The 18,778-nt window shown below is 43.2% G+C and overlaps 1 protein-coding gene across 6 annotated transcripts in view; it reads right to left on the bottom strand.

Moving 5' to 3' along the window:
- RREB1 (ras responsive element binding protein 1) overlaps positions 1 to 18,778 on the bottom strand; it is a 122,470-nt gene that overhangs the window by 72,699 nt on the left and 30,993 nt on the right. For 2 of the 6 annotated variants that reach the window (XM_015617440.3, XM_015617441.3), the window contains exon 2: positions 4,239 to 4,608. The exons of 2 other annotated variants lie outside the window; for them this stretch is intronic. In XM_015617440.3, coding sequence (XP_015472926.1) covers positions 4,239 to 4,269 — 31 coding nt within the window. In that variant the 5' untranslated portion in view covers positions 4,270 to 4,608. Of the gene's footprint in view, positions 1 to 4,238; positions 4,609 to 5,684; positions 5,703 to 16,177; positions 16,341 to 17,613; positions 18,579 to 18,778 lie in introns of those variants that run through there. 2 more of the 6 variants (XM_033512084.1, XM_033512085.1) reach the window with 2 other exon arrangements.

An 18,778-nucleotide genomic window follows, 5' to 3' on the forward strand; every position in this document is an offset into this window, starting at 1 on the left:
CAAGTGGCACCATACCGCCTGCAAAAACCACTGCCCACATGCCCCTAAGGAGCCCAGGAAGAGGCAAGAGAGCAGGGGGAAGCTGCCATAAGGACCAGTGGGCAACCCCACTGTGGCTTGTCTCCAAGTTCAACAGGCTGAAGAAAGGGAGATGCATCTGTCTGAGGGGAGCCCCAGCAATCCTGGGGAAGCACAACCCTGGGGTCAAAACCTCATATCCTGCTGCTGCTGCCATCTCAGACAAGCAAGAGGAGATGAAGGATTGCAAAATGAGGAAACAATCAAAACGTAGCTTTGTGTTTTTGTTGCTTGGGTTTTTTTTTTCATTTTCACACTGCCCTGACAAACCCACTTGACTTAAAACCCTGGGGGGAATGTGGGAAGAGCTATAGGTTAAGGTCCCATCGCCTGTGTGCCTAAACAAGTACTGTGCTAAGGGAATTAAGATACTTGTCCGAGAGCCCAATGAGTGAGCTAGATGCATCGCAGTAGGGAGAGCCAGATGGAAAACATTTCTGAGTAACAGAGAAGAAAAGAGACCTCCCCTTCAAATGCTCTGAGTTACAGCACCCCTCAGCTCTGACTGAGGAGACGCTGCAGGCACGCAGGGTGGAGGGGGCATGCCGGGCTCAGCTGGGTAGCTGTGACGGAGATGCTGACATCCCCGACAATATATGGCCAGTCTAAACCACGGGATATCTTGTCCTTTTAAGGTGGGCCAAGAGCAAGCATCTGTGCAGCAGCAGCAGCAGCACAGCCCCAGCCTGCCATCAATAGCCCCTGGTGTCACTGAAAAAGCAGGGGCTCCTGTGCCATACCAACTGGCTGTGCAGATGCCTGGGCACCCACCCCGAGAGGAGACAATCCGTCTGGTTGTTCCTCTTCAGAGCATCACGGAAACAAGGAGGCACATTAGTAACAAGAGGAAGAAAGCCATGAAACCATGTGGCCGGGCTGCTCCCTGGCAATTGGTGCCTGCAGCTGTTGGGGAGGGAGGCGAGGAGGGAGGCGAGGAGGGAGGGAGGGAAGGAGGGCCTGTCCCTGTCCCCATCTCTGTCCCTCACCCTGATGGCCAGCAGCTCAGCCAAGGGCAGCTTTGGAGCCACCACTCAAGGTGAAGGTTTAAAGCAAATCTCTGGAGGGAGAAACAAGAAAACATTTCATCCCCTCACACTTGCTCTTCACATGTAGTCAGAGCTGTGTGTGTGTGTGCACAACGGGTTCAGCAGGGATTACAGAGGCAGGATGAATCACACTGAGGAAGATACAGAAAATCTCCTGTGCTAGTGCCCTGCTTCTTGTGCGGTGCTCTGGTTGCAATTCTCTTCTTCCAAGATGAGTATTTGAAGAGTTTCACAGAGGAACTAAATGCACAGGCAATTTTACAAAAATCATTCTGAAAATAGGATAAGCTAGACCATGAAAAACCTCCTCTTGGAGTAGCTATGTTCCACATGGTGTTTCACCACTCTAACTGCATCCATATGCTAGCAAACACAGGCAAGCCCAAGGGGGAGAGCATCAGTTTGCTTATTGCAGAGCTCCCAACTCATCCTTTGCAGCCCAACCACACTGGCTTTGCAGGAGATGCCAACACACTCTCTGCTTAGAGCACTGTACCAGGTAGTTTGCCAAAACATTTTATGCTTCACAAGATAACACAGCAAAATAAGAAAAGCAGAAATTACAGGGATTTTAACCCATTTCCTAGTGGTAGTGTTGTCAACCATCAAGATTTTATCATGAGCCTGTAAAATCTGATGGTGCTACATTAATGAACAAAATCTCAATTTTTTAAGTCAAAATTATAGTTTTTTGACTTTTGGAAGAAGAACAGACACATTGCATGCTTAGCAAAATACAAAAAGCAAACTGAAGTGAACAGATTAATTTTAAAGCCTCAAGCTTTTAAGGGTAACCATGATCTCAAATGTTCAACCTGTAATTTTTTAAGATACAGGGATAGCAACACAGTGTCCCTTCTCTACACAGTACATTTTGTACTCTGGAACATATACCTTCCAAAACTAAAATGACTTTTTTAAAGAGAGAAAAGAATTGTAGTATCTCAGCACGTTTCTAACATTTTATTTAAAAGCCAACACAGCTGCACTTTAATGTTACTTAAAGATGGAAACCTACATCGAATTACCAAACTTGTTTTAAGCAGAAAGACATTCAACATGCAAATATTTTGCAAATAGAATGATTCAAGAGTTTGAAGCTCCTCTCACTGCTCTTTTCCAGGGAGCATGACTTGCTGACAGGATTAACTACTGCCAGGCTCACGAAGCTGGGAGACAGCTGCCACATAGCAGCCATTTATTACAAAGCTCCACTCCTCTAAAGTTAGGAAAGAGGCAGACTGTTTCATCTGTGTTATCAGCAGGGTTCCTCTGCCCCACAGGCTTTAGTGACTAGGCTTTTTCTAAACAAACACCTCCTTTTCTCCCCCACCTTGTTAACATCATATCTTCCTGTATTCTGTTTCTGGTCAGCACAGAAATTATTCCCCCTGTCACATCCTCCCAAACAACAACAACAACAATCTATAACCAAGACAATTAAAAAAGTTCAGAAACACAAATCATATCCCTATGCCTTCTACCTGAAACAGATTTTTAAATTAGGGAGTTGTAGCTTGAGATTTTCAGAGGGGAAAGCACAGACCACAGGGAGGAGAAGAGAGAGAGATATGCTGAAGCAAAGAGACTCGGAAGTGTGCTGCACAGCCCTCCCTCTCCCATCCACCCTAGGAGGCACTTGTAATGTCAGCCTCCAACTGCACTATCCCAAGGGCCTACACAGCCTTTTCATGAGCAAGATAACTGGTAGCACTCCTGAGCTTGTATCTCCACACCAAGCAGACTCTGCAGGCCCACACGCCAAAGCCAAAATCTGCCCCCCCCCACAAGAGGTACAAGCAGATTTCAAGTCAACCAACTCCTACAATGTGCTAAGGACTAGGAACAGATATAAACCAACTCCATAATCTCCATGTGATATTAAGCATAGACAACCATCAGCTGACATTCTCCTGGTATTGTGAGCCAGAGTTAAAAGGTACAAACTAACTGTATTTTACTGTGCTTATTCTAGACATGTATTTGCCACAGATGTCAAAGTACCAAAGATCTCTCAGACCAAGGTTTATTGCTTCATCCAGGTGAAGGAGAAATCCAGCATTCAGAAAAATAGCTCTCTCCCACCACCTATGAACAAGGTGGCACAAGTTTTGTGAGCACAACCACCGGCTTAGACCAGCTGGCCAGTAGCCTTTGGGCTTGTTTGTAGAGCTCTAAATACTGAAATACAAAGCCTCTTTCTGGGTTTAGTTAGGTAAATTAATTACAGCAATAGATAGAGCTGGCAAGCCTCTCCAAGCTGAGATCCACACAGGAAAGCCACGTGCAAAATTTTAAACAGCAGAGATATTTGCCAGTGGTACTCTTCAGTTTGAGTTTTCTTTCTACTTTGAAGTACACACAGTGCAAGTAACCTGTGGGAGGTGCTTCCATGACACTGACAAAATGGAACAGCATCTGTTCATTTTCATAAACTGCAACAGCGCATAGGGATCTTGTTCATCAATTTCTTATGGAATTCAGAAGTCCCTCAGCTTTACCAGAAAGTACAAGAAGCCTTCTCAGGAACAATGTATCTCTATCTGACTTGAAAAAATATGTATTTGTAAAACAAGAACTGCATACATACACACACACACACAAAAAAAAATCACTCTTCATCCACAACCATATCCAGCTGCTGACCTTCAGAGTTCCTTGTAGTATAGTCTATGCTCTGGGACTTTAAAAGCCTAGCAGGCATTTCTAAAGGATTTTACAAAGTACACAGGCCTGGCCTTGTAAAAGCTCATGAGGAATCCATGGAGGTCATCGTGCAGCTTAGACAGTCTGCAAACAGCATAATCCATGTGCTGGTGAGGTAAGAAATGACCAAAGTCGGGCGGATAGACCTGAAGACTTCTGCAGGGAATGTTTCCTCCAACAATGCTGTAAACGCTGGAGGAAATGCCTGCTGATCTTCAAAGCCCTTCAGTAGGAACAGCTTTAAGTTTCCTGAACACGAGCATTCTGGTTGCAAGGCCACAATCCTCTTAGGCATACAGAGAAAAATATAAGAGCAAAAGAAACAAAAAAAAAAAAAAAAAAAAAAAAAAAAAAAATAAAATTAAAATCCACTAAGGTTAATAACTGCAAATAACCAGCAAGACTGACCCTCTACTTTGCAACGAGCTGTCGGATCCATCCAGCAAAGTTTTGATGTTCCTCGGCACAACAGCCACACGGATCAAGCAGCAGCTTACAATCTCTGCAGCTTTCCTTTTTCTATTCCAGGCAGTCCTCCACACGTGTAGACTCCTGGACCGCAATACTCAGTTGTTCGGACTACGAGGGGATGCTACAGCTGTGGCTGCACAAGGTGTCCACCGTAACTATATCAAGGCCACTGCAGTGTGCTGCACTGCCAGCAGAATTTTAGGTACAGCCTTCAGTTGCCTGACGGGTTTCACAGGCGACCATGAGTAAAGGGGAGTCTGGACACCTGCACACTGCAAAGAATTGCAGGAAGTTTATTTCAGGAACGCTGGGGAAAAAAAAAAAAACAGACAAAATTGTGAACAGGTTTCTTCAGTAAGTGAAGTTTCAAGTTGCTATTCCTCCAGCCAAAAACGTTTGCTGCTAGTCCAAAACCACCCTCTCCTTCCAAAAAACCATTTCTACTGCTAGTGCCTCACACATTTCCATGAAACAGATGATGCAAACAATTCTTGAAACAATTCACATATGAAAAGGGAAATTAATTTCCTTCTGCTGACTCCATTGATATATATTTAACAAAAACATTAGCCTGAATCAAATTCTTATGAACTGTGTTTAGGTTCAAGCCAATTCTGGGTAAAGTAGTACTTCCAAATAGAGAAAAATAAACAATAACGGCAACAAAAAATGATCAAGTGGCCTGTGCATCCACCCCAGTTTCTGCAGGAGGACAGCAAGAGTTTGCCAGTGGAAACTTGACTAATCACTTTCATATATGCACACATAGCAAAGCAACATTGTAATATCATAATCAGACCTACGATACTGGAAGTCACACTTCTTTTGAGGAGTGATGCTTCCACATTTACATTTTCTCGGGCATATAAACATACACGCCCACACAGCCATCTTCTTTTCATTCTAAGTGTGAAACCACCTTGCTTTAAAGTTTTAAGCCAGTACATACTATAATAATATTTTTATTTACATCAATCTTGCTAAGTTCATGTAGAATATACTTTACAACCAAAAGTGAAGAAAACCTTAAGTTTATTAAAAGAACCACAAAAGAAAAAAAAATCTGATATTATTCATTGATTATGTTACAACTCTTTCAAGGAACAAACTGTTATTTCTATTAACTAACAGATTCAATCCTCCAAATTTCATACAAAATTTGTGTTCATTCAGAACAAAAGACAAAGAAACCTCAACATGAGAACTTGTATTTTAACTCAGATGCTAAATAGCAGGAGCTGTTTCTCACTTCCAGTTCAAACACTATGGTTTTGTAGAATGCTTTATATGCCTCATGCAACTCAACCATTCAATATAAAAAGATGGAAGAGAAGAATTCGGGCAATCAATAGCTATCTCAACCTGTACAGCAGGTAAGCATACCTTGTGAATGAGTTAAAACAGGAAACTGAAAGGAGAATACAAGCAAAACCACTAGTTAAATAAATTATTTTTTACTGTAAGGTAAGAAACTTTTCTTAATCTAACCAGTAATTTCATACACAGTAACATGCAACTATCATTCTACCAAAAATAAGAAGAGAGTCACCACCAGATTTGTTTCACTCATTTCTTCATGTGAACTTCAAGTGGGGTTTCTGAAGCTAGAAGATTTTGGCATCCCTATCTACTAACAGCTGAACACAGAACCTGGCCCTTTCCTTATCTGTTAGGGTCTGGCATACCTTGGGGGCTATGAAGGTAGGCACTTTCATAAACAGAAACATTTTCATACCAAGATTGAAACAATATTCAATACAGTTTTTACATAAAAAATGTGAGAGCTTACAGGTTCAAAAGATTCTCAATAAATACACCCCTTTAAACTTCCTGAAATCTCCAAACATGGACAATTTCTGAAGTCACAAGGTCTTTAAAAGAGCAGTAAGCAAGCTCCCTGAAGGGTGGGGTAATTGGGAGGGTTATCACACCTCTGGGGGAAGTCACAGGCTCTATCCTGGCAGTGTTTCATCCCTTCATATACCCAGGGGACTGATTAGTTCATGATAAGAAATTAGGCACCCTAGGGAGGACGGTTAACCGTCTTACCAAAACAATAAGGCTGCATAAATGTAAGTCTCATTAGATTAAAGAAACACTATCTGCAGAACAGCAAATTTGTGTTTATTCCCTTCTACTGGAACTTGCAAGTACTACATTTTGCCTACATATGGCACACACAGATCTCAGAAATCCCAAATTTGAGCACGTACTTGCTGCTAAATTGGTAACAAATGCTCTGAAGCATTTTCTTTCCCAAGACACTAGTGCTGTGATGCAGGAAAAAAGGAGGAGGGATGGAGGAGAGGAACACAGTAAATACTGATTAGAAGACTTAAACTAGCAATCTCATTCACTTATATTCTCTTCCTTATTGTTAAAACAGTCCCTAACCAAGGATGAGTTGCAGAAAGTGGGACCAGGAAAGGCTGTACACGGCTGAATGCTGATTGAATTTTAGAATGAGACCCCCAGTCAGCAGCAGACCCATTTACATGCCTTACTCCTAAAAAAAAAAAAATTGTTCTGGGAAGCTCCTGCCTGCTGTGGGGCTTTTGGTGAGGCACCTACGCGTATCACAGTCCTGCCCATGTTAAATCTTTATCTCTGATGAAGCAGAGGGACAAATTCATCTTTTGCTTGCCAACTGATGTAAAAGCTTCAACACACCCCGATGGGGCTGCTCCTGACTTACATCAGGCTCAATGTATTTCAAAGTACTTTGACGGCTTAAAATATGAAGGAATGCTTTTCAATAAGACGACCCCCTGTCCTTTTCTGTTCTTTTATCTTTTTTTAACAGTTTGCCATCCAGTGATAGGAGGGAACCCCAGCTGCATAGCCTGGGCTTTTATCTTCTGCTGACCATGCAACAACACAAAGCTCAGTGCTGGATTTCCTGCTGCTTGCCGAAAGGGGCTGTTCAGCTTGTTTAAATATTACTTGCCTTGGGAACCTTGGAGTTGTGCCCAAGCACTGTACTGTATCTTCCCAGCATCCATTTCAGCATGTACTTTAAAGGTCTTCAGGTTCCATGTACTATGCTCCCTCTCTGCTATGGGAGGAGCCTCATGACTCCAGAAAAGAAAAGAAACCCCATTCAACTCCTCCCTCTCTCCCGATCTTCCCCACTAATCCCTCTGCCTCATTCCATTACACAGGTAACAGAAGTCCCTGTTCATCCCAAAAGTATGCAAAACACATTTAGTCCTGTAAACTGAACCAACTGCAACCAAGGCAAAAGACATTTCGGTACAAAAGGCTACAGCTAGGAAGAAATCAGATGCCATGTATCCTGTTCAGCAACCCACCAGTGTGCACTGAGCAAGCAACCAAGAAGGTACAGTAGCAGAAGTGGATCGAGTACAGCACCCTCCTGCCATACTAAACTTACAGTCTCCACCGTGGATTTTATAAGAAAAAAATCTTAAACACAACCTTCTCTGAATTTTCAAACTTAACATTAGGGCACTTTTCCATTCAGAGCGCTGATGAAAAAACCCCACGGTTTTCACAAAACCAGAAAGGATATTCCAGCCTTTAGGAATTCTTTCAGAAACACTCCTTTTCACAATTACTGTGCCAACGGGAGGTTGAATTCTGGCTACAAGGTCAGGAGGAGATAACCTTGGCCAATAGAAATCATGTGCATCAGCCCAAAGGCAGCGCCAGGCCACCCATTAAGCAGCCCAGCAGGCCTCCCTGTTAACCTGTGTGCAGCCGGAAACAGCTGATAGAATGGAGAAGCAGGAGGTAAAAATCCAGATTTACAATCTATCTGTGACAGCTGGGGACACAGCCATTCAAATCAGGAAGACTTCAGTAAATACTGTGAGAACTGTCCTGTAAGATGTCTCTCATTTTCCATGGCAGCTGGGATGCAGAAATACATGCACTCCCACAAACTGATGCAGGCTTTCAGGAAACTCAAGGCTAGAAGTGAAAACCTGCTTTTAAGCCATTCTGCTTTGCCTCAGCCTGAAGCATACAGACTGATTTAACCTGATGTAAGCCACAGCTGTCATTCAGAAGGACAGACTGCCAGTCCTCACTTTACCTCACAGCTCTGGCCACGTGTTCTCCCTCCAGCCTCATGCCAGTTCTAGAGTTTGAACAACCACATGGTGATCCAGGATCATGGAACAGATCTGAATTGAGATTTGCGTTTGTTTGGGTTTGGTTTTTGTTTGTACTTAAAAATGCACATACATTTAGTTTCATCAACAGCCTTCACACATGGGAGCTGAGACATAGTCAAATTACACCCTCTATTTGAGTGAGGGATGAGAGACCTGAGCAAGAATGTTGTCGGTAACTCTACTCCTGCGGTGCTGCAGTACCGGGGAAAGATGAAAAGATGTAGTGGAATGAACCCACAACCGGCTCCATCTCCAGACTCCCTCCTCCCGCTCCCCCCTTGCTTCCTTCTCTCCAACTCAGAGCTAACTCGCAACATCTCTGCCATAAAAACTTTTAAAAATATACCTGAACTTCTGTTTTCTGACTAAACCCAGTGAAAATAAGTTGACAGTAAATTACCGTAATTAAAATGTCTCTGTTGCACCTCTCCCATGGCACCCCTGGATGAGCAGAGTAAGAAAGCAAGAGCAGTCTTAGGCAATGAGTTCGTTCGTACTTTTCTGCTTACCTATCCAACTTTTCCTACATCAAGGACTGGGTGTAACTTTTGCCCAGTGCTAAGCACAAAACAAACAACCCAAAAATACCCACCTCCCTTCCTCCACATGGGTGAATTAAGCCTAATTTTTTGAACTCATTTGTTTGTAAACTTTTGCCAGTGACCCTTTCCCCATCCACAAAGACAAAATTTACCTCCTCCAATATCACTCATGCTTCATTAAATCACATCACTAACAGTGCTGAAACAGCCTGCCACTGTGCGGCACATGTACCAACCACGGCTCCAGAGCCACCAGCAAGTAAGGCAAGCAGCTCACCTGGAGTCCCCAGTTACTTTAGAGACAATATTTACAAACCTTGAGCCCTTGGATTTAACATACAGCACAGTGGGAATGGCACACATGCTTCCACAGGGGCAGCTCACCTCCCAGAGAGATCGGTATTTATTGTAAAATGCATCACCTTAAGGGGATGGGATGGGACAGAAGTAGAGAAAAAAAACCAAAGCTGCAGAGGGACAGGACGTGTTGCCCCGAGCATGTCCTCAGGCACTGCTAGCTCACATTGCTTGCACCATCTGATCTCTCAAAGCTAAACATGGAATGTAGGTAGCAAGTCATAACGCTGCACAGGCCTGGAGACGTGACCCATCAGCTGTTTCTGCATTATAATTATTGCACTGGGGCACAGCAGGACCAAAAGTTTGCCTGGGCAGATTTCTGCAAAGTTCTGGCTTGTTAGAAATGACAAGAAAGGTCACATGCTGCTTTCAGATTTGTGATTACAGTCACTTTTCTACAGGCCTGGCATTCCCCGTTTAAAATCCTCAGCCTGCAAGAAAAGTGGAAGGCCCAGAGCTGTTTGTTATTCAAAACTGCATTAAGAAGTGAGATTCCACAGAACCGTGGTCTCTCTCAGCCCCCTTCATAAGACACACAGGAGTTTCACACAGATGCAGTGAAGCAGCACTCCTGATTTACCATTCTCTGCATTTCTCAGCTGGTCTTGGTCATTTCCCCTTCAGGCCACTTCTGCTCCCAGGCTTCTCTCACACTTTTTATTTTTAAAGTTTCTGCTACTAATAAAAAGCCTGTAAACCTTATTGCAATACCATAATCCCCTTGTATTATCATATTCTCTAGTGAACTGATTAATTCTCAGAGTGATCCTGACCCTCAGCTCCCACTGGGCCTCAAGTGATGCAAAATGCTTCTTTCAGATTTTCCTCCATTTTATTTTTGTCCCAACATGCACAGAGTACAAGACTCAGTTTTGCAACTCTGGGCTTAAAATGCAAATATCTTCACTTTTAGGAAATCTGATTGTTTCTATAACATGCTCAGAATTAAGCAAAGCTAAAAGAGTACAGGTCAGTAAGGAAATTATTTCATCCAATATATATTCAACACATTGTACTGTCCAGGTTTTGCTCTGTAAACTTTAAATTATTAAGAGCCCAGTTTTGTCAGGCAGTGACACGAAGTTTAGTCATGGAGAAATCATCAACAAAACCTGTAGAAGGAGAATAAAAACAGCAGTACACAACTACAGCATTTCTGTTATACAAAACAGAGCAGGCACTGTAAATCTGGATATGACTGCCTTTAGAAGACTTGCAGGCTGGAGGGATGCTTTCAGGAGGCCACTCTGAGCTACATCAAGCTTCCTGCTTGACACCATGTGGACTCATCCTGCCCTCCCACCCATCCCTCAAACAAACAAAATAATCTTAGCACTTTTAGCGTATTTCCCAACCAAGTTGCACTCAAAGCAAAATCGCTGTGAGGGTCACACACTACAGGGATATTGCCCAAACTTCTAAGGTGCTATTTTTTGCAAGAGCAGAGGGGTAATGGGATGCCAGGGGGTTAACAGGAAGACGAACACATCAGTAAGTGATGAACAAGTCTGTAGGTCAGAAAAGCACACTTGAGGCTAAGAGACAAAAACATCTGTGAGGACAAGAAGAGCACCCCTCTCTAAGAAACCACTTTATTATTCTCCCCATCCTCTCCCTGATACCCTTCTCTCCCTATTGTGATTCAGAACAGCAAGGCAAGTGATGTCTAACCGTGCACCAGAAGAATTGACTAATACAATGTCACCCAGCCCACCCCAACGAACCCTGCTAGTGGTTAACTGCAAGTTTTTGCTTTACTGATGGTATTACACTGCCAAGGGTTCCCTTGTCTTTGCACACACGCCGCCCTCTTAGAAATGCCAAATCTGCTCAAACCCAGATTTACAAATACACGCACAGATATTCTACACATCTGCTTCCACCTGGTGGATACCAGAGATGGAGACTGCAGCGTTTTTAATAAAGACAGACGTGTAAACCCACCTCTAAAATTAGTTGCATGGTAATTCTGTGGGCAAGTGGAGAGAGCAGACCACTGTCTGACTCAGGGGCAAGGGAGAAATTTGCAAGAAATAGAGTAAGAATCACTAAATTGTTTAAACTATTTTTAAATTCATTTTTTCACTCTTAGAAAACAAGCAAAAAAGGGATTTTTCTTTCATTTTGAGGAGTTCTTTGAAAGAGAACAGGACAGAGCTATTCAATATTGCTCTGGGGTGCTTATCATAAATAAATAACTTCAACTGTCTTGTTAAAGAACTTAAAATTCTCTTTCCACAGTCCCCCCTTCCATAATCAAGCAAAAAAAATTAAAAATTATACATATACATGGTATATAATCAAAATAAAACCATAAATTAATTTATTGCTAGCCATAACTACAGAAAGCATGGGTTCTTTTAACACTTCAGCAAAGCAAATGAGAAATGACAGGGAGTATCCTGAGAAACTCTGTTGCAAATTCTTTCAGGTCTGGTTTCTAAAAATTTCCTTGCTATGATACCTGCAAATGCAGCTTTTGCAGTAACTTCCAGTTCCATTTTCATACACATATTTTTAAATACAGCAGCAGTCTTTGCCCTGTGTATTGAGCACCAGGAGTATTTCATTCTTTGTGGCCAAGGTCTGCAGGAAAGCTGACTGGAGATCCTAGAGGTGTGACACATTTCTTTTTTGCTCTGAATACTTCTGACTGGAAAAAAAGGTAAGTATTACTCCAGCCTCGACCTGTTTCCCTCTTGTACCCACAGCAGCTTAGTAAGATACAGTCAACAGACTACTGCAAATTACACTTAAGGGCTCATTACAAATCAAGGCCTCAGTCTTGCTAATGAACTGATACTAATAGGTTCATTCTATGGAGGAGAATCATTAGCTTCAGTAGTGGTCCCTGAATCAGGAAGTTTGTTTACATCACATGCACAGGTATTTACAATCTTCTGGGCCCTTGTTTTTATTTAGGAGATCAGTGGTGTTTGGCAAGGAGTGCAAATCTTGTCTGACAACTTTCAAGCTACCCTTACTCCACATGGAGCAGAAGTGCCTACAGAGTAAAGCACATTCACAAGAACAACATTTTCATCTTACACCAACAAATTCCTCAACCAGGAATTCTATACGTATACCTGTCCATCACAGTGCAAGAGAAACAATCACACATTCCCCACATGTGTTTTGCACCTGAAAGAGTGGACAAATAGAGATCACTAAAGTGCTTACTTAAGAAGTGGGACTAGGTTACTAAGTTCAGTCTTTACAGAGCTGAAATGACCTGCTCTGGAACAAGATAGACATGAGGATGCTCAGCTTTCACTGGATCACGCACAGTCCCTCTCACTTCTGAATTACAACAGACATTAGGACCAGACCACACTGGAGAAATCACCATTGCCATTGTCAGCTATGATAACAAATAATTTATTCAATTGATGGCTGTAATTCCAGTCTCCCACCTACTTTCTTTCTCATATCTCAACACCCCTGCATTACAGCTTTGAGAACTTGAAGAACTGGTCAACTTTCTCCCCCTTGCTTGGGATTCAAAGTTTGCAGTAGGTTTTTTTCTATTTTCTATTAAAAAGGGGGACAAGAAAGTAATTTAAAGCCTGAAGTCACTCACTTCTCCCCCAGCTTCATTCTCAGAAATGGCTGAAGAATTTTTATTTTTTTTTTTACTACTTACTTCTCTTTCAAAAACAAATGTGGCCTGAAGCTAAACACCTGACATGCAGTGTTTCAGCACAAATGGTTAAAGCTCTGTAGAGCCACATGTGAGAGAAAACAGGGGCAGTAATAATGCTGCCTTGGTGATCTCCAATTGGAAATCCTCCTGGCAGCCCAGCTTCTTTCATGCAGAGCAACTTACTGACATTCTCTTTCCATTCCTCTCCCTGATGACTCTCTCACTACACCTGGAAATTAGGAAGCTGACTAAGCTCCCTAAAAACTGGTCTGGTTAGCCCCAGTCACCCCCGCTCCAAAACGGTGAAAGCAGTGTGACATGTCAGCAGATGAGGCCTGAGACTAAACTGGTGGAATTGGCAGCAAACATTAAAGGTACCTTTTATCCTTGAGTCCAGTTGCTGTCATGGACCCTCATTCCAAGTGTCAAGAGAGATTTTCAATGCATTTTTGCAGTTGCTGACTTTAAGCCCACAGGATAAACCTCATTTGTGATTCTTCACAACTCAGAAAATGCTTGGAGAAATGGCAGAAAAAAAGCTGAAATTCTCTTATAGTCACATAAGCCCAAGAGCCACAGCCTTAACACTGCCAGTTTCCCATCTCATTAAGTGTCTTGCAATACTTGTTTTTGTAATCATTTTCCATGCCGTCTACACAAAAAAAGTACCTCGGAAGCCAGAATAACTACATTCCTCAAACATGGACCCTTTCCAGACTCACCCCAAACCTTTCTGCGCTTAAGGTCCTATACACACTGCTAAGAACACACAGCTCATTTACAGGCCCAGCAGTTAATTCACCTTCAAGTAGCCCTAATTTTGAGGATGAACACTTCCCAAATTTCTGCATCCCTGATGGCTGTGTGAGGGAAGGCAGGCTGTCTCCTGCTTCCTCTGCATTCCCGGCTGGCAGGACAGGACTGCAGTGCGGCCTACCCGTCCTGCTCTGCCCTAAGCACACCGGTGTGTCCCCGGGCACACGGGCTGCCATCACGGCAACTGCTGCATACTGCAGATTCGTTCTTCCCAAGAAATTCACACTGACAAACCACCTGCTTTCCAGTTTTATCTTTTCAACTCTTTTTTTTTTTTTTTTTTTTTAAGACAAAGACATCTCCTCCCCCTCACTTCCTCATCACCTCCACTCAGAAAGCCTGAGGCTCGCTGATCCCACGGTAGATGGCAAGGCCTTTGAATTGGTGTCTGCTGGCTGGTCTGGAACCAGTCTAGGTAACGTTCAGACAGGGCACACACCACAAACTCTCTTTCAGAAACTTTAAAATCCAAAATGCAAATACTCCACCCATCACCTTGAATGCTGTCAGGCAGTAAAATGCTAACAAAAGAAGTCACAGTAGGAGAAGTCTCTGGCTACCTGCCTGGGGTCTGATGACTGCAGGTAAGTCCTTGAGAGGAAGGGATGTGATCCGGCCACAGATCCTGCCCTATAGACCTGGCCCTGTGCTCAGCTCTCCGGGGTTCCTGCATTTCCCAGCCATAACAAACAGTAATGGCAGAGCACCACTAAGAGCCACCCCAACTCAACAGAGACTATGTCCTCTTATTGGCCTGACACAATGCCACAGACATCCCAGGACTCAACACCACCAACTGGGAAGTACCATCCTCTATGACTACGTTGAAACAAACCTCGTTTTGGAAAGATTTTTAAGAACACAAAGTCACAATCCTTCTAATTTTTGTACAAGGAAGAAACCCTGCAATACCCTGCCTTGTCTGCTTCAGGCCCTGAAAGCTGCCAGAAACAGATGAAGGACGGAGGGACAAGAAGATTTTTGTGATGAATACACTTTTCAGAAAGTTTTAGAAATAACTGTACAATCACACAGATGCAATGCATTGCTCAAATAAGTACTTAAAACAGGAACTATTTTAAAAATCACAATGGCTTTAGGTTTTATATTTATTTACTGTTTTGACTGCAAAGGATAAATGGTCTCCTGTAATATAAAGTTACTTTTCAACCTCAATATATAATTAACACAGGAACTTGTACCTTTACATCTTTCCTATGCACTTGTATCATAGATTCAATGGCACAAACACAAGGATGCCTACCTGCAAGGTTCATAACCACACCTCTGCATTAAAAAGATTACTGAGCAGTCAAACAAAAGGGTGTTTTCTTTTAGTGCACCCTAATTCTGTATCACCCAGCCCATTTGCAATCTGTAACACTGATATCACTCAACTGATATTTACTGATATTTGGAGACAAAGGGACCCATATTTCTCCTTCAATCAGATTTAATAAATCCACTAAAGTCAAAACAAAACGAGACAAGAGACAGAAGAATCAGGCCTTTGGGATGCTATACTACTGTCTCCCGTGTGGTTAATTTTGATGAGCTTGTTGAAGCACAGCCTTTAGCCAAGTGCTTTTTCATACAAACATCCATAGCTCAGAGACGATTAATCACCATTTATTACTCACCTTCTGGCAACACCCACTCTAAGCTAGGCACCATCCAGACACATTAAGACAGACAGTCCCAGTCTGAAGGCTTTGTGCTAAAAGAAAGCCATTTCTGAGACCCAATCCTGATGGAGAGGTATCTACAGACCCCCATGGTACTCAGCAGAGCTACTGGGATCTTCCAGAATAAAGGTGCTCACAGGAACATTTAATCACAAATACCAATCCTTCAAAAAGGGACAAGGTACATATGAAATACACCGGCTATACCTACTTTTCAGTACCTGTCAACTGCTACTGGTGTTACGGTACAAGTAAGCCTCGTGAAAGGATTTTTGCTGAAGAAATAGGGTGAATCTTCATAGATTTAGCGATCAGAGCCCCTCACTTGGTTACAGGAAAGTAGTTACTCTGTTCTTCTGCAGCATTAGTAACTTCTCAAACAAAGAAGCCTGATTGAGGCAGACAGTGAGGGGCTTATCAGCTTAGGAAATGGGAAGGATGGTCCAATTAACTGCCAAGCAGTCAGACATAATTCACTCTGACCAGGCCAATGAGAGACGAGTCCCAGAAATGCATGTCCTGTCCATTTATGTAACACCCAAACATTCCCCCTGCAAAGGCTTCCCTTCTGGAAGCACTGCCTAAGTAAATTCACCTGTATGGACCTGCATCTGATTAAGCAACCATCTCAGTGGTACAGGAGACATTACCAGTCGCTACACTGCTGAACTCAGGCACTAACAGACATTACCAAGCAGACAGCCAGAATGCTCTGTGCAAGGTTATCTGGGGTCCACACCACTGCGCTGTCTTCTCACTCATCAACAGGACAAGATGTAGAAGGCACAAAAAGGAAAAAACACATCCTGGTGTAGGTAGGAAGGCTTCATCTCATTTTCCTGAGCTACTTCTGCCTAGCAGAGAAATAGTCAGAATGTTATTGAAGTAATTTCACAATGTTAAAAACAAACAAGCAAAAATACCTGAAGGCAAACCATATGCAAGAGCTGATTAGTCGTGAATCAAACCACAGTGCTGCTCTTCATCTCCTCTGCCATGCTTAGTATCCGGCTAGCACAGGGTAAACAGAAAGAAGGCAGAGAAAGAGTAAGGGGAGAAATTTTACAAAAGATGCTAAAATGAAAAGAGAGAGTTCTTAGTCAATCAAAGCTCTAACTTGGGATCCATCACCTAGGATGAAACAGGCATTTGAAGTCGAGAGAAGAGAAAAAAGAAAGAGAAAAACATGCCCCCAAAACACTGATTTGTAAACACAAACATCTGATGTTTAGGGGAAGCGTGGAACCTTTATTCTGCTAAAAAATGTGCATGTGGGACCTGGTCCATCCTTTGATAAGGTACCTTGTTTTGTGTAATCCTGTTTTTAAGTGCCAGACTTAAGACTGTCACAGTCAGGAAATCATGCTATGAGCAGAAAAGTTAAAAAATCCAGTTGTGTGGAATATTTATGTTACATATGGCAACATCCTATTTGTCAGGCAGTTACCAGGAGCTAAGGAATCTGTGTGGTACCAGCAAATTTGCCTTGCAGCAGGGTGTTAGAGCAAGCACAAACCAGACTATATATGGTATGTTTACTGAATGATTAGGCATAAACATGTTACAGAAGAAATTATGTCTTGTATTAGATGCTGGGCTTCCTGCTGCAAGGAAAACCATCCTGCTCAGAAAGCAGTCTGTCACATATGCCTCATATGCTTCTGGTTGTGGGTGCCAATGAAACCTCTAGAAAACAGGAACAGGTTATGTGGCAAGTAATGATTAACTATGTGGAGGATCAGCCCTCCAAGCTCCACCCGCCAGCATTCCCTGTCTCTATGCTGCTCTTCCTCCCCCGCTACTTTTCGCTCGGGACTGTTTGCAGGGCGAGCCGGCAGAGGGGACGAAGGCACTCATAGGCACAGGCCATGCTGAGCGCTGCCGCTGCCACGGGATGACGGGCACGGACAAGTGCACCCTCTTTTTCTTAAGAAACAGCTGGCAGCAGGCGAGCCAGCACTGCAACCATCCGCCTGCCCCCCGTCCAAACCCAGCTGGCACAGGCCTATTTCATAATGGGGAGGAGGGGGGGAAATCCTGAGAGGGTAGATAGAGGGAGGAGGGTGTACTGAAGATGCCTTAAAGCACAGAAGAAGGTTCATATCTGGTTTCTGCGTCCTGCCTAACCTGTTTTGTGGCATGTTCCGGTTAACTCTCCATTTGGTCGAGGTTGTTCGCTGTTTTTCTTTTGGCATCCAAAGCCAAATTGCAGCCCCTTCTCTTCTCTCCTCTGACTCCTTTCACGCTCCATCACACCCCAGTACAAACATGCGCACACGGAACAGAGATGCCAGAAAACAAAACATTGAGTTCATCACAGACTGAAACTGGATGCAGAGTTTCTTTACTGAGGGAACTGGATCTTCCTTGTCAACTCACCAGGACCATCAGCCCTCAGGTGCCAGACTCCTCACATTCATCACTGCTTTTTGACATTACCAACTCATCAAAAAAACTTAAAACTACACAAAGTGGTAAGGGGTGTGAAAACCAAAGGAAAAAAAGCCCCAAACCTCAAAACACCCACCTGGAAGATGGCATGCCACACAAATGTAACCAGAGCACAGTGCGGGAGCAGCAGCAATCACAGCACCAGGACATACCATCACCATCACAGCAGATTTATGCCTTCACTGTGCACAGTATTTACAGGGTTAATGAGCAGCCCAAAGACCAGAAATAAACCTGCTAAGCAACAAAAGCATCAACTCCAAGCTGTGCTGGGTGGTTTTTGACAGGGGTTAAGCAGTCAGTAACCAATGACAAGAACTTGGTGGTGGTTCAGTAGCCATTTTAAGCAGCAGATATATTAATCATGGGAGTGCAGTAACAAAAGAACCAGGAGCAAAAGCATGCTTCAGAAACGGGGACCCCTAAAAGCTCAGCAGCACACACATACCCTTCCGTCATGTGTAAAATAAACTTAGAGAAGCCAGCAAAGAAGAAAGATTATTCCATGACCTCCAGAGCACAGCAAATCCCTCAGAGCAATGAGTGCTAGGCATCAGAAACTTCCTGGTTTCCAGGCCGTTGTTTCACATGTCTTCTGGGGAGTTTGCATGCTGTGGGAAAGATTCCCAAGTACACTGAAAGCAAGCCTGCAACATCCCCTTCCACTCCCACAGCAAGTATGCAGTCCATAAAAGATTAAAGTGCTGGAAACATATGCTTGAGCGAAGATTCATCTTTTTTAAAAAAAAACAAAACACATCAACCATTTAGCAGTTGATGCACTTACCAAAATATTTTGTCATCCCTTTTTAAGACAGCAAGGTGGGGGAGCAGGGAGATG

This window comes from Parus major, chromosome 2, assembly GCF_001522545.3.
Source record: "Parus major isolate Abel chromosome 2, Parus_major1.1, whole genome shotgun sequence".
Classification (NCBI taxonomy): Eukaryota; Metazoa; Chordata; class Aves; order Passeriformes; family Paridae; genus Parus; species Parus major.